The sequence below is a fragment of the Rattus rattus genome, chromosome 9, assembly GCF_011064425.1.
Source record: "Rattus rattus isolate New Zealand chromosome 9, Rrattus_CSIRO_v1, whole genome shotgun sequence".
NCBI classification, from domain to species: Eukaryota; Metazoa; Chordata; class Mammalia; order Rodentia; family Muridae; genus Rattus; species Rattus rattus.
The window spans coordinates 79,204,923-79,220,275 of NC_046162.1; the positions used below are offsets into that span (position 1 = coordinate 79,204,923).

Here is a 15,353-nt window from a genome sequence, read left to right on the forward strand (position 1 = left end):
AGATATTGCCTTCTATGCTGTTTGAAACCTTATTAGATTATCTGCCTGACTATTATAGAATAAATCCAGAGCTCAGAGCCCCAAACTCTTTATGTTTTACCTTTTAAGGAACGGTCTTTTGTTTTATTTTTTGAAATCTGCCAATTTCTTTTGGGGGAGGGCCCAGAAAAAGTTACAAATTTGGATTTCCTGAGCAACACAGATTTTTCTGACAGTATAATTAGTCAAATGAGTAGGGTTGGCAATTCTCTGCTCTGGGAACTGGCTGGAAGTCAATAAAAAAAAGAGATTTGTTCAAGAGTGGTCACGTGAACACAGTGCTCAGCTGGCCAAGAAAATTACAACCACAGTTGTCCTCCAAAAGCAGTCAGGCTGACTGGGAATGCTGGACGCAGGCAAACAGAATGGGAGCAATACCGATGTGATAGAGACCAGGGAGACCTAGAACCCATTTTCTTAGAGTGAGGAAACAGGGGAAAACCAAGTCTCAGGACACGTTCTTCAGACAATCCAAGTGTAAGTCCATTTTGTTTTGTGCTTCTGTTTTGTTTGTATTATGTTATTATAAGTGATATTTCATTTAATCCATGATACATTTTTAGGGAGAAATTAATTTATTATGCAATGAGTTTAGTGTTTCTGGGTTTATTTTTATGTGGTGTCCAGGGGGAGGAGTGGGTCGTTTTAACGGGATGGTCATATTTTTCCCGTTTTAGTAAAGGTGTGGGGATGTGCCCGCCCGCACTGTGTTAGTAATGGTGAGAAATGTAAACAGGTCTTCTGGAAGCGCTTCCTGTGGGAATCTGAATGTGAGGCGGCTGCCAAGCTGCCTGTGCATGGATTGCACAGTACTTTGCAGGTGTTTCCACCTCCCTTCTTCTCCTATCCTGAGAATTATTTAGGATGACATTTAGGAAAATGCTTTTCTATCTCCGCCTGTCATTCTCAGACTTACAGGTTGCTGTATTTTGTTTTTGTTTTTGTTTTCTTTTGTTTTGTTTTGTTTTTAACATAAGATTCTTTCCTGCACATTTTCATTTGCCGGGTGTGATGTACTAAGTCATATTGCAGTCATAGTGAAGCCTGTGCCACTTCATGACAATGGCGTCATTTAGAGTTTGCAGTAAACAGGGTTTTGTTGATTGGCACAGAGTCAATAATATTCACTCATGCTGAAGCAAAGCCTTCAGTTTTATCTGCACACAAGCTATCAAGTAGCCCAGAATCAGAGAAGGAAGGAAAAGCAAGCAAAAAGGATGTTTTCCTGAGCTTATTTATGTTATGGGACAGATTGACAGAGAAACTCTGAGGTTGGGAGTCAGACTCAGGTCTTCTGGCTACAAAGGGCTGCTCCCTTGGCTGGTTCAAGCTATCCCATCTCTCTAACAACATTCACCTTGCCTGGAACAGAGCTTGGGACTCCTGGACACCCTGAGTTAAAAGAATTACTTTTTTGCTGCTACTACATTCCTTTCTCCATTTGTCACTCTATGGGTTCTGACGTCTTTTCTCCATCCTTTTGTACCCAGACTTGCCTCTAAGCCTTCCTTTATAGCCATGTGTGGCTTTCTTTTATGGAAATACACTGAATGGATGCAGAGTTCCTGCCCAATGGGACTGTCCCCTGGACTCTTCACCTGTATTTTTTTCCCCAGGAGATAGGCAGCTCTTTGTTTGAACATACCACATGAATGGGATGATAGCATCACCTGGGAAAACTTCTATTCTCTATCTATATGATAATATCCCATCACAGCCTTGTGGACCAGGTTTTAGGACCTAAGAGCCAGATGACACAGACGAGCATAGAGCCCCACAATGGAATCGATGGCCCCAGCAAGCCTCCAGAAAAGGGATTTCTCGCCCAAGTAACTTGATTATGTAATTCCGTCTAAACAAGCTCTTCCCTTCCACAGTTTAAAGTCTTAATGAACTTAATGAAGAGTCACCCGGTTTTTGTTTTCTTTCATGTGCAGCTTCCAGAAAGGCTGGAAAAACTGGAGTTGTGTGTGATTCCTTGGTTGGGGTAAGGGAAGATGTTATATTCAACTGTGCTCTGAAAGTTCTCTTTCCGGGGAACGTTCTGCTAGAGTGAAATATCTCTATGAATTCCCACATTGTGACAGTCAATTTCCAGTGTTCACTTGACTGAACCGTGGAACGGAGCTGATCAATGCTAGTTTAGACGTGGCTGTTTCACAGTCTGGATGTGCGGTTGCAAAACATGCCCATTGGTGTCCCACCTATGAATTCAGCCGGCCCCACAGTCCAGGAACCAATTCCTGAAAGTACCTGGATTGTTGTTTTCTCTCTCCACACATCTCTCCCTCTCTCACATTTTTTTTTTAAATCTGTAGGTTGCCAGATGTTGGTATAGTTGTGGTTTATTTTTTGTTTCGCTGAAGAGCCTGGATGAACGCATTAACCTAATTCTGAAAGTCTCCTTCTTCCCTACAGACTCAATAAACACTTTCGCTACAAGTGGTAAAGGCTGGGACTAACTTTCAGTTTCTGTAGGAGACGGGCTGCCTGCTCCTGTACTCTCCTTCCTGACTGCTCATGCACAGGGGCAAGACATCCAGGGCTAGCCTCCATGTCCGTTTCTCCATAATGTGCTACCCGACACCAAAAATCATCTATCCATCCACAAACTTCGTGGTATCCATGTACATCACACACACACACACACACACACACACACACACACACACACACACACACACACACACGCAGGACATACTTCCTATTCTTGGTTACTGTTCTCCTAAGGGCAGGATGACTGGACCTGCCAAACACTGCACCTACACCTAGGAGCCAGACATGCCCTTCCATCCCAATCCCTGTGGTGCCTTTGGTTAAACTCCAGCTCAGCATTAGCTGGCTATCAGCATTCGAAAGAGACCTCCCCCCCCTGCCCCCAAGTCAGTCCTCAGCAGAACCTCTCAAGCTACTTGTTTATTTCCTCTCTAAAGACCACTACTTAAAAAGAAAATCCAATGCATAGAGTTATGCTACACAAAAACGTTAAACATTGCTATGGAAACTTCTCAGAGTCTCTACTTCTTTATTGACTGGGAAGCAGGTGTCCTGTGGCTAATAGTACCCTCCTCAGATGGAATTAGTGGGCACAGTGCCTACTGTAACCAGCATCCCTTATCAGAGAAGAGTATTCAGAAAGTTATGGTTTCTCATCAAGCTCACCCTCCAGCGGTGCCTGTCACCTTTACCTTGTTATGAGTATGACTCTGAAACACTAAACACCACTTAGCCCCATTCTCAGCTTCTCCCATCCCCCCAAACACACTTTTACATAGTCCCCCTTAAAAGGACAACTACTTCCTTTATAATCCATTTCAGTTTGATTCCCCCAGAGGATCAACAACAGGAAGTTGAGAACATTAGGTCACAGCTTAGGAGTTTTACACCCAGCTAAATCTCAGCCTCAAGGCCAGCTTTACCACCGCCTCAAGCACACGCTCAAACACAATGTCTCTTTCCCATGGCAAACTGGGAGTGAATTAATATACCTACATATCTACTTTCATGCCGTATAAAGACAGAGCCAAATTTCCTTGCCTCTGTGTAAAGGATTAAGAGGATTAAGGTCCTCATCCAGTACTTTGAGTCCTTGTAGACATTTTCTTCCGTATTTGCACAGGGAACCAATACTGTTCATGACACTGTTGTCCTTGTCATGTGAGAAAAGAAACTGTTTGCATCCAAAATTCTGGTATGTTTACTACTTCAGCAATTCAGTGTTTTCCCAGATTAAGTTTCCCTCCAAGGAAAAGTGAAGTATGGTGTTTTTCTCATGTTGAATTAATATACCCATTACATTGTACAAGAGATGTTGATTTATAAATTACATTTGTAAAGAACGTCATCCATGACTGGATACTTTTCTTCTTCTTCTTCTTCTTCTTCGTCTTCTTCCTCTTCTTCCTCTTCTTCCTCTTCTTCCTCTTCTCTTCTTCCTCTTCTTCCTCTTCTTCCTCTTCTTCTTCTTCTTCTTCTTCTTCTTCTTCTTCTCCTCCTCCTCCTCCTCCTCCTCCTCTTTCTCCTTCTCCTTCCCTCTCCTCTTCTTCTCCCTCTTCTTCTTCTTCTCTCTTCTTCTTTTCCTTCTCCTCCTCCTCCCCCTCTTCCTCCTCCTTCTTCCTCTTCCTCCTCTTCCTCCTCCTCTTCTTCCTCCTCCTCTTCCTCCTCCTCTACCTCTCTTTCTCTCCCTCTCCCTGCCTCTCTCCTGTGTGTTTAAATGACTATGTATTATTGTACACATTAGAACGTTAATACATTTTTGATGTATGTTGTTTAAAGGAATACACTTTTGAAGGAGTCTCGAAGTCAGAAGAGGAGATGGGAAGGAAATAGAAGAGAAACCCAGTTGATAAGCAATGAATTGCAGAATTCAAGTCCTTCCTCTGGAGTAAAGGGCAGCTAGGCTCTGACATCTGCAGAAAATTTCTTCTTAGGATCTTAGTATTTGTTGACCCTTCTGTTTGTTATTTTTTTTTTCTCTTATTAAGCAGACCAAGATGGTGAAGAGAGAGATAAACGTGTGGCAACAAACATGGGCCTTATTGTGCAAGAACCTTCTCAGAAAAAAGAGACTGAAAAGAGACACTCTTTTGGTATGACTCCGGATCTGCCCTGCTTCCTGTGTGGGATGGTGCAGTATGTTTCCTGTGTGCAAGGGCTGGAGACATCCCTGGGAATGAAATCATTCCTCCACACAGAAGGAGGGGGCCATTCATTAGGGACGGCATAACAGAGGCCAAACTAAGAATATAAAAAATACCTGAAAACCCTGCAAAGCCATTCCAAACTGTTCTGCCCTCTAAGGTGAAGATAGTGGTGGATCAAAGAGAGAAAGAGTTAATGGACGCATACGCCATGATGACAGAGCTAATGGCTTTATCTTTGAATTGATCTCTCTCTCTCTGTCTCCTTTGCTTTGAGAGTTAAGTATGTATTTTGCATCGCAGTGCTCTACCTGCACGTAAACCTGCATGGCAGTAGAGGGCGTCAGATCCCATGACAGATGGTTGTGAGCCCCCATGTGGTTGCTGGGAATTGAACTCAGGACCTCTGGAAGAGCAGTCAGCGCTCTTATCCACTGAGCCATCTCTCCAGCCCCTGGATCTTTTCTTTTAGAAAGGCATTTGGTTTCTTAAGGACACAGAGACTTTGTGAAAGCAGCATAATTGTGAAGAAAAATGTTCCTATTTAAGTTATCAGTGCAACCAGGTAGCATTTGCAAATGGAATTGTGAGATTATTCAAAGGACGTATTCAGTGAACTTTTTAAAAGTCAAGTATTGGGAAAAAAAACAAACGGTTGGTCAGGTCACTTAGAGGGTAAAACCGCTTACATCTATGCCTGAGGACATGACTCTGACTCTAAGCTCACATGATGGGAAGAGAGAGCTGACTCCCATGGGTCGTCACTGACCTCTGCATGTGTACTGTGGTCCTTTTGCATACAAGTGCACCTGCATGTGTATTTGTGTGTAGGTGTGTGTGTGTGTGTGTGTGTGTGTGTGTGTGTGTGTGCGCTTGTGCCACATGTGTGTTTATGCACAGGTACTCACACACACACACATGTACACATATGCACATTCACATTCATACATACTCATATATACACATTTTGGAAATTAGAACCCTTTAACATGATTTGTTGTTTTCAACTCACAGTATCCTTCAGAAAGTCCTAGCAAACTCTCAAGTCAGTGTAGTATTCTATGGTCCTGGCTTCTTGCTGCATTTTCTATCCTGCAGTTAAAAATATGACCAAAATAGTAATTATTATTAAACTATCAACACCAACAATAATAATTATTAACTTGTCTTAGAACTATTTCCATCCTCTGATTCTTGCAACAAACTCAAACTGAGGAATGCTGGAGGGAGGCTGTGCCCTGTCACAGCCTACTACTGCGCTTTTAAAAAACAATTCATCTCCTCACCCTGGAGCACTAAATTTTACTTCCAAAATTTCCAAGAGGAGGCCAGGGGTATAGTGGCCATATCTGTACCCTTTGGAGGCTGAGGCATAAGGATTCCAATTCAAAGTCAGCTTAGAGTAGATAGCAAGATAATATTTTTAAAAAGTCTTGAGAATTATAGGCAATGCTTAATTTTTGTAGAAAGAATGTTCTTTCTCCAAATATGTCCTAGAATACAGAGAAATTTGAAAATTCCTCAACAAATGTCATAGCCATATGGTAAAATGTTTGACTCATTAGAAATTACAGTTATCTTCATTTCTTTCACCTGGCTTTGTAGGAACTCCTGTACACAGCATTTATACTACTTTGTTTATCTTTATTTTTTGAATTGCATAACGTTTATGAGTTTTCATCACTGCCTGATGTGGACCTGGGACGCGTAGATTCATTTAATGACTCTACCTTTGCGATTGCATACACACCTGTCACCCCAACAACTCAGGGGATAATGAACCGTGTCTCTTTGGTCTCTTACATGACAGGTGAGTTTTCTGATAAGCCAGAAGGAATCTCTCTTCTTAGTTCGTTTGGTTACACGCATACACTGGTTAATGTATAGTTTACTTGATAATCTCTGTGTGTGTGTGTGTGTGTGTGTGTGTGTGTGTGTGTGTGTGTCGTGTTCCATGTACATTAACATTCACGTCTAAAAGCCAGCAGAGGCCCAAGTAGGATGTGGGGCTGTCTTCCTTTATCATTCCCATCTTATTGCCGGAGACAGTCTCTCACTGAACTGGAAGACCATTGTGTAGGCTTGGCTAGGATGACTGGCCTGACAGTTCTCTGAATCCCTCTGTCTATGTCTTCCAATTGCTAAGCCATATCTAGCCATATCTAGTTTTATATTTGGGTCCTGGCAAATTGGAACCAGGGTCCTCATGTTTGTAGGACAAATGCTTTAACCATTGAGCCATCTCTTCAGCACCTCACTTAATTATTTTTCAAAAAAAACTTACTTTTATTTAATATGTGGTATTTTGTCTGCATGTATGTTTGTGCATTACATGCTTGCAACACCATTGGAGGCCAAGAGAAAGCATCAGACCTTCTGATTAGAGTTACAGATGATTGTGAACTACCATGAGGGAGCTGGGAACTGAGCCTGGGTCCTCTGCAAGAGCAGTTGGTGATCTAACCACTGAGACCTCTCTCCAGCCCCATCTGACAAATCTTGATTATCAAAATTATCTAATTGTATCACATATCAGCTCGATTTCCCTTGATCACATCTGGGCCTAAGAATAATTAGCATTGCCTTTTTTTAAAATTGAAAACTCAATTGCTGACCCTTTAACACATATAGATTTCCTTATTAAATGAAAGTAAAATCTGAGACAAGTTATCACTGTGTATCCCAGGCTGGCCTGAATCTCATAATCTTGAGTCAGCTTCCCAAGTACTGTGATAACCTTGTGTCACAATAGGCAGCTACAGCATTCGATTTAAAAAGTTCTTTTAAAATTAGTTCTTTGTTTCAACCTTTGCTTTCTGTTAGATTATTTACACAGAAAGAACATTATGACAGTCCAAAGAACGTGGTCACAGTTTTACTTTTCATAATGGTAGTGCAGCAAGAGTGCTGGGGGGAGCTTTTGGGATGGAATGGTTTAGCTGTATTACTGTGTAATACTTCAAGTATTTCCTAAAGTGCCTTTGAGAAGCCTTTCACCTCCTTTATAGGATCAGGTCAATGGCATGCAATGTATCTTTTTCTTTAATTATTTATTTTGTGAGGACACTGTAGCTGTCTTCAGACACAACAGAAGAGAACATTGGATTCCATTATAGATGGTGGTGAGACACCATGTGGTTGCTGGGAATTGAACTCAGGACCTCTGGAAGAGCAGTCAGTGCTCTTAACCACTGAGCCATCTATCCAACCTGCATGTAATGTATCTTGAGTCTTTCACTTGTAAGTGAATGCTAATGCCTATGGTTTTAAGTAAAATGACAACTTATTACCTGTGTGTCTTGTTCTGAGTTTGTCCAGTAGAGTCTCGAAAATCAGTTTCAACAAGGTTAGAAAGGCACAGGTAGAAATCAAGTATATCTTTCCTATTAGAAACAGCTCAGGTTCTGAGCCACCCCACGAACTCATCCAAACCACGTCAACCCAAAAGAGCAACTGAACTTCAGAATGTTTACTAGAAGAAAAACAGATTTTTTTCTTTTTCACTTCTCTTAAATACAAGTTCAAATCCCACAGTGGTCATTAATATGAAGCAAGGAAAAAATACTAAAGAAATCTCAGCTACAGTGATGGTCCTGTGATGTCAGTTGAGCCCTAGCGTGACGATGGTATCTCAGAAGGACCTTGTCATTAATTGGTGGTATTCACATGGTCCGTCAAAGGCACTACTGTAAGATTGGTCGACCTGTCGACTGGACCCAGTCACTGGAAGTCTATAAAATCTTTCCTCCCTTTCTTAGTCATATTGTATCCATAGGTTTGCTCTGGCTCAGGGAACATGCTTTTATATTTGGACTCCGATCTCAGAAGCAGATCCAACATGTTAAGAGTTCACTCTCACCACAGTGTATGTTTTGGCAAACCACCTGCTACTAGGAGTCTGTGGCCATAGTTCCCACACTATGCTGAGGTTTTCCTTCCTATCTCTGCCTTCCTGCCCACCATGGGCCACAATAATACAAGACATTCCAAGCCTGTTTTCCCTGGCACCCCACTAACCACCATACTGATTTTGATGGAAAGTGAACTTGACTAATATCTTCTCCCAAGGAAAAAGCAATATCTAATTAAGCTACACGTACACTCATGATTTTTGGTTTTTTCAATTTTGAACCCTTCTCTTCCTGTACAAGAGCAAATACTCCATGTGGAATGGTAGGTTATTTTGCATCATGGGAATTTGTTAGAGTATATTGAAGAAAATAACTAATTACATGTATTCCTTTGATCTTATCCACAACATTGGAAATATATTTTGGACATTTTTAGTTTGAGTGAATTATCCAAGGCCATTATACAATTTTGGATTATTTCCATTATTAAAATTTTTATCTAGGAAGGAATGGAATAAGGTTCCTATGATGGTTTGAGAGAGAACTGGAGCCCCAAGCTCAGACATTTGAACACTGTCTTCTGGTTTGTGTTCTCCGAGGACAGTTAGGAGTTGTGCTCTTGCTTGAGGAATTGTCACTGGAGGCAGGGTTTGAGAGCACCCTACTTACTGTCTCTGCTTCATACTTGCATTTGAAGATATGGGCTCCCTCTTCTCATCCCATGCCAGTGACTTGCTACCATGGCTTTGGCCTGCCACAGTAGAATCTTCTCACTCTGGAGTCATCGGCTAAAATCAGCTCTCTCTTCTTTAAGTTGACTTTGCTCATGGTGTTTTAATCACAGCAACAGGAAAGTAGCTAAAGTCGCCTCTCATAGGGATTGTATATAGAAACTTACTTATAGTAGTAATATTTTTCTTTTGAATGCCAGGAAGAGAAATATTGGCTTTTCCAAACAAAGAAAATATGACAGAGTTCATTTCAAAACATTATGATGATGCGGTGGGGATCATATTCTCCACCGCTTACTCCTACCATCTGAAGTTCATGAAAGGAACCAGGATCCCAATCATAAAGGAGCATCAGGACCACACAGGTAACTGTGCACCTTCCCACACTGGGTGGCTTTCCACTTCTCTAATGTTATAAGAAATGTAGGGAATATGTCCTGGACAACATGAGAAAAGAGGACCTTGACTCAAGAATTTGTTTCCCTTACATTGGCTGGTGGGCACATCAGTATCACATTTTCCTAATTGTTAATCAATGTAGGAGGCACCAGCACACTGTGGGTAGTACTGTCCCTAGGGAGGTGAGCCTAGGCTGTAAAATAAATGTAGTTGAACGAGCAATGGGGAGCAAGCCAATGAGCAGCATTCCTCTATGGTCTCTGCTTCACATGCCTGCCTTGGCTTCCCTTAATGATGTAGTATAACCTTTAGGCTAAAATAAGCCCTTTAATTCCCAAGTTACTTTGGCCATAGGGTTTTATTACAGCAACAAAAAGCAAACTTGAACAGGATATTAATTAACACAGAACAATAAGCTTCAGTAACAAAGGCAGGGGACCAAGGAGGTAACTCAGTAAAGTACTTGCTGTGCAAACAGTGGGCTGGTAATTTGATGCCTAGAACACATGGTGGTGCATGCTTGCAATGGCTGCTGGAGAAACAGAGAGATGTGGTTCCCTGGATAGCCAGGCTAGCCTAATTAGTAAGTCCTGGGTCCCACTGAGGGCTCCATCTCACAAGACAAGGTGGATGGTTCCCATGAAACAACACTCAGGGTTGACATCTGACCTTCACCCATGCGTGCATACATGAGCATACACGTTAGCTCATACTTTCTATCCCCACTATAACAAAGGTAAAGTTGATTTTTAGAGATTAATAAAATTAGACAAACAAGAAATTACACACACATACATACACATGCCAGCATGTGCATGCACACACAGACACATACACATACACAAACACACACACACACACATCACATACATGTGTGTACACAAACACAGACCCTAAACTAAATCCATGTAAATGAGAATTTCAATAGCAGATAGATCACATGCTAATTTCAAGAAGGTATTAGGCAATTTCAAGAAGATATATCCTTAGCCAGATATGATAGCTTAGACCCGAGACAAGAGGATGGTTGCAAGTTCAAGGCCAGTGTGGGCTATCTACCGAGTTTCAGGCCAGCTTAGGTTACTAAATAGGATGCCTTCTTCAAAACTAAAACTAAAACGTAATAGCAGCAGGAGAAGATTTGCCTTTCATCAAAGGTAAGAACGGAGGAGGAATATTGCATAGGAATACAGACTTCTTTTAAAAAATCAATAGGCGACCATAAAGATTAGGAACGTGTTTGTCCTGGGATGAAGAGAGATTTAATGGGTAGAATAGGACCACAGAAGAGAAAGGGAATTGGCGCCTTCTAGACTTCGCTTCTTAAGATGCATGGAGCCACGTGCAGATGTTTCTTCGCTTGCCATTATGTCATTGTTAAGTCTACATGTGCCTTCATCAATTAAACATATTTGAAAGTTAATATAGCATGGAACAGATTTCCTAATTTAATGTTGGCTTATCCTTAGTGAACTGTAGTTAAATTTTCAATAGAGGAATACATTTGACTTTTGGTTTTTCAAAGTAACTTTTCTTCAAACGTCTACTCAATTACTATCTTATTTTGAATTCCATTTACTCTCGATTTTGTTATATCTCTTCTCACTGGAAAAATACTTGACTAGAGTGGGGGTCTTTGTCTTCTTCTAGACTATTCTACTGCCTTTGGATAATCTTCAAAGTTATTTTAAAATATTAGTTCAAAGATTGGGAGTACAGCTCACTGGCATGATGCTTGCTCAGAAAGTATAAGGCTATAGGTTTAATTCCCCTGTGTCAAACTTTAATAAGGATGATAAATAACAACAACCGTAATAATAAATACAAAAGGAGAAAGAGAACCTCAACAATATGAATAGAGAAACGGAAGAAACCATGACAAAGCACTGACTCTTAGAAAATGTAGAAGCGAGAACACCTTCTAGGGTACTCGGCCTTGCTATCTTCACTTCAATAATTACTGATATTTATACATTTGGAATTGTATGATTTCAAGGCAATAAATGCGTCACATCCCACACCTCATATTTTCTCTTTGTTCTCAAAGCTCATTGTCTTCCATACGAACCTGCCATTTCTTGTGACCTGTCATCCTTCTGGAGACATGGGTTTGTGGCTCTCCAAGCTGCCATTAACTCCGCCATCATAGAAGTGAGTGCAAATGTCTGATGACAACTATTCAGTTTTGTGAACCTCTAGGTAGACAGCTACGTTCTCTCAGTCCCATTTACGCTTTCCCGATGATTTGTTATTCACCCACCAAGATTTCTCCAATAAAGTTCACCAAAGTTGCTGCATTACCAGGTATAGCGCAGCAGCAGCAACACGGACGAAGCAAGACTTCTTTCTTTAGGGAGTCAGTCCCCTTAGGAAGCCGGACATGCAATCACATAATTATTGGAACGGGAAACACGTGTCACCCTGGCATGGTGAATGTGTCTGGGAAAGAACGCAGAATATCAGCTTAGATGGAAGGATTCCTGTGAAAGAGACCCTTACCACTGAACGATGGGGTGGGAAACATTTACTTTATATAGTAGCAAAGGTGTTCCAAAAAGATGAGAACAGATAATGAAAAACATGAAGTTGATAAAACTCGGAGTAATGTGGGCAGCGCAGAATGAGAGATTGGACTCCTGAACCCAAGTAACCGAGTTACAGAACACCTGAGAAGAAACTCAGGCCAGCGTCCAATCCAGACAAGTCACATATGTTCAGTGGAAAGAGCATGTTTCGCCTAGACCCCATTGTTGTTCATGTTTTCCTCACGGACAATCTTTGTTTAGGTCACAACAAATCACTCAGTGATGGAAGAGATGATGTCACTTACCGGAAAATACATCAAGATAGACTCTTTCATTGCGCAAGGAGGAACGACGACCGACTACTTCCTTTTTTTATGTATTATCGCTTTCTCCCCACTTACCTACTATATCTCAGCTGGCGTTACAAGAGAAAGGAAGAAGATGAAGGCCTTTATGACAGTGATGGGCCTTAGGGACTCAGCATTCTGGTGAGTGAGTGGAGGGGCTCAAAAAAGGCGAGCTTCTAAGGACAAAGGCCATTGGTGAGCAGGAAGGTGGCTCAGCTGGCAAAGCGCTTGCCTGGCATGCATAAAGACTCGAGCTTGATCCGTAACACTCTATAAACTTGGGCACGGTGGCACACAGCCATAATCTCAGCTCTTAGAAGGTAGAGGAAGAAAAAGCAGGAGTTCAAGGTCAGCCTCAGGTGCATGGCACTGTCCCAGACAAAGCCGCTGTCATCATTAGAACATTCTTGCATTTGTTTTTCTGAATTACATGGGATCTCCCTGGTGAGATGCTTCACAGAAAAGGCCTAGACTTGGTCACACTTAAGTCTGAGATGAACAACGAGTACAGGTTTGCCATGGATTGATAATTTCAGATATTGCATGAGCAATATCTATAGCTTTCAGAGTCACGAGAAATCTAATAGTTGATAATAGGCTTGCGTTAAAGAGGCGGCTTGAATTTCCCGTAATGCTGTCAGCCTTCATGCTGTGGTTACCCTCAACCATAAAATTATTTTCACTGCTGCCTCATAATTTTCATTGCTCCTACTGTTGTGAATCATAATGTAAATAATTTTGGAGATGGGGTTTTATCAAAGGGGTCATGACCCACAGATTAAGAAGCTCTATAGAAGTTTTTGTTTTTGTTAGAAAAAAACAACCAATTTAGTTGATCGCTTAAATGGGATTTTTTTTTTTACTGGTCATTAAACTTTATGTATTAGTATGTGTGTACTCTTGTATGTGCACATATGTGTACATGTGTGGTGGCCAGAAATCAACTCTAGTGTCACAGCTAAGGTTCATCTTATTTATTCAGACAGAGTCTCTCACTGGCCTGAGACTCAAGGATTCAATTTGACTGACTATAGATTAAATGTGACTAGAGAGATCTTATCATCTACTGGCCCAGGAAATCTGTCTCCCTTTCCCTAGTTCTGGGATTACAAGCATTCACCTCTGTTCACAGTTTTTGCATGTTGGTTTGTTTGGTTTTTTGTTTTTGTTTTTGTTTTTTGTAGATTCCAGGAATTGAACTCAAGTCTTCATGCTTGCATGCCAAGCACTTTCTCTACCAAGCTAGCACTCTATATCCCTTTATCAACATTTTTAAGACTTATAGAGTTAAGAATATAAGGATTTTAAGAGTATAACCTGTCGGATAGTATTAATGAAGGAAAGGAAAATGGGCAAGTATGTGTTTTCTAAAAATAATATGAACCCAAAAAATCATCCTATCTTAAGTAAAATGTGGCTGGTGTTAAAGAATATAGAACGTTTGTTGTCCTATAAGGACAAAGAGAAACTTTGTTATAAGCACAAGACAGGAAAGAGGGTAAAGCCACAAAAAAAGAAGCTAGAGCAGAGAAGCTTTGCACAGGACAAAGAAACTAACTTTTCAGCAATCATAACTCAGTAAGACACACGGGCCGCCATACTTGATGGAAAAGACCGTCAGTGTGCTTGAGATTCATATGGATCTTTGTATTAGATATTTACAATCCGAAACCACTACATTTGCTTTATATATTCTAGAAGATCCTGTCAATTTGGGTGCGAGGGTGAGTGTGTGACTGAGAGAAGGATGCCATGAGTACCCAGAATAGGACCTCTTTTTTGTCTCACCATGAATACTAATAGAATTCTGTCTTTGTGTCAGGCTGTCCTGGGGCTTGCTCTATGGTGTCATTGTCTTCGTCGTGACCCTTTTCCTGACATTCGTTGTATATTCCATCCAATTTGTCTTTATGACTGGATTTATGATGATCTTCAGTCTCTTTTTCTTCTATGGCTTATCTCTGGTGAGTTGGTGATTACAAACTCCACTTGGTTTTCAGTCTGAGAAACCAAGTTGCTACCAATCGGGTGATTTCTGTATATACCTATTTTGTACTTGCACGAGACAAGCTGTAGTGGAAGAGTGTTTATCTATAGTTCTGTGTAGCTTCTGTAAGATCAGTAGAGGAAATCTGTAGGTTTATGTAGGAAATCATTCGTTGTGTTATAGTAATAACTCTCAGATAAACGTAAACCGACTGGGTCGTCTCTTCTTGTAGATCTCTTTGTCTTTCTTAATGAGCGTCTTACTAAAGAAGTCTTTCCTCACCGACTTGGTGGTGTTCTTCCTCACTGTTTCCTGCGGAAGTCTTGGATTCACAGCATTATACAGATACCTTCCTGTGTCCTTGGAGTGGCTTCTAAGTTTGCTAAGCCCTTTCGCCTTTATGCTTGGAATGACCCAGGTGAGTGGGAAGCTAGCGAGCTTACCAATTATATTCCTGACAGATGTTTCTCCCCAGAACTGAAATTGTTTTAGAGTTATTTCTACAGGTGGCCTTTTAAACACTATGGCTCAATGGAACCTACTGGTGAGATTTCAAAGTTGGAGAAGACACTTTCTCCCAGAAAATAAGTTCTGTATGTAAAAGAAAGTGAACAGACTCACAATTCAGTATATATATACATATATATACATATATACATATATATATGTATATATACTCATATATACATATATGTATATACACACACATATATATATACATTTAGTATATATACTGAATATATATTTACTATATATTCAAAATACATATATAGTGTTTTGTCACACTCCAAAGTTTGTTATAAATTGACTTTAAACTGATGCGTCCCAGTTAAC

The 15,353-nt window shown here is 40.8% G+C and overlaps 1 protein-coding gene across 1 annotated transcript in view; it reads left to right on the forward strand.

The window, feature by feature from the left end:
• The first annotated feature begins 238 nt into the window (after positions 1 to 238).
• Positions 239 to 15,353, forward strand: part of LOC116908776 (ATP-binding cassette sub-family A member 8-A) — a 69,515-nt gene continuing 54,400 nt past the window's right edge. Inside the window, exons 1-8 of the mRNA XM_032912148.1 lie at positions 239 to 516; positions 4,527 to 4,628; positions 6,285 to 6,489; positions 9,462 to 9,626; positions 11,708 to 11,811; positions 12,447 to 12,673; positions 14,355 to 14,496; positions 14,752 to 14,937. Of these exons, the coding sequence (XP_032768039.1) occupies positions 4,533 to 4,628; positions 6,285 to 6,489; positions 9,462 to 9,626; positions 11,708 to 11,811; positions 12,447 to 12,673; positions 14,355 to 14,496; positions 14,752 to 14,937 (1,125 nt within the window). The 5' untranslated portion in view covers positions 239 to 516; positions 4,527 to 4,532. The remainder of the gene's footprint in view (positions 517 to 4,526; positions 4,629 to 6,284; positions 6,490 to 9,461; positions 9,627 to 11,707; positions 11,812 to 12,446; positions 12,674 to 14,354; positions 14,497 to 14,751; positions 14,938 to 15,353) is intronic.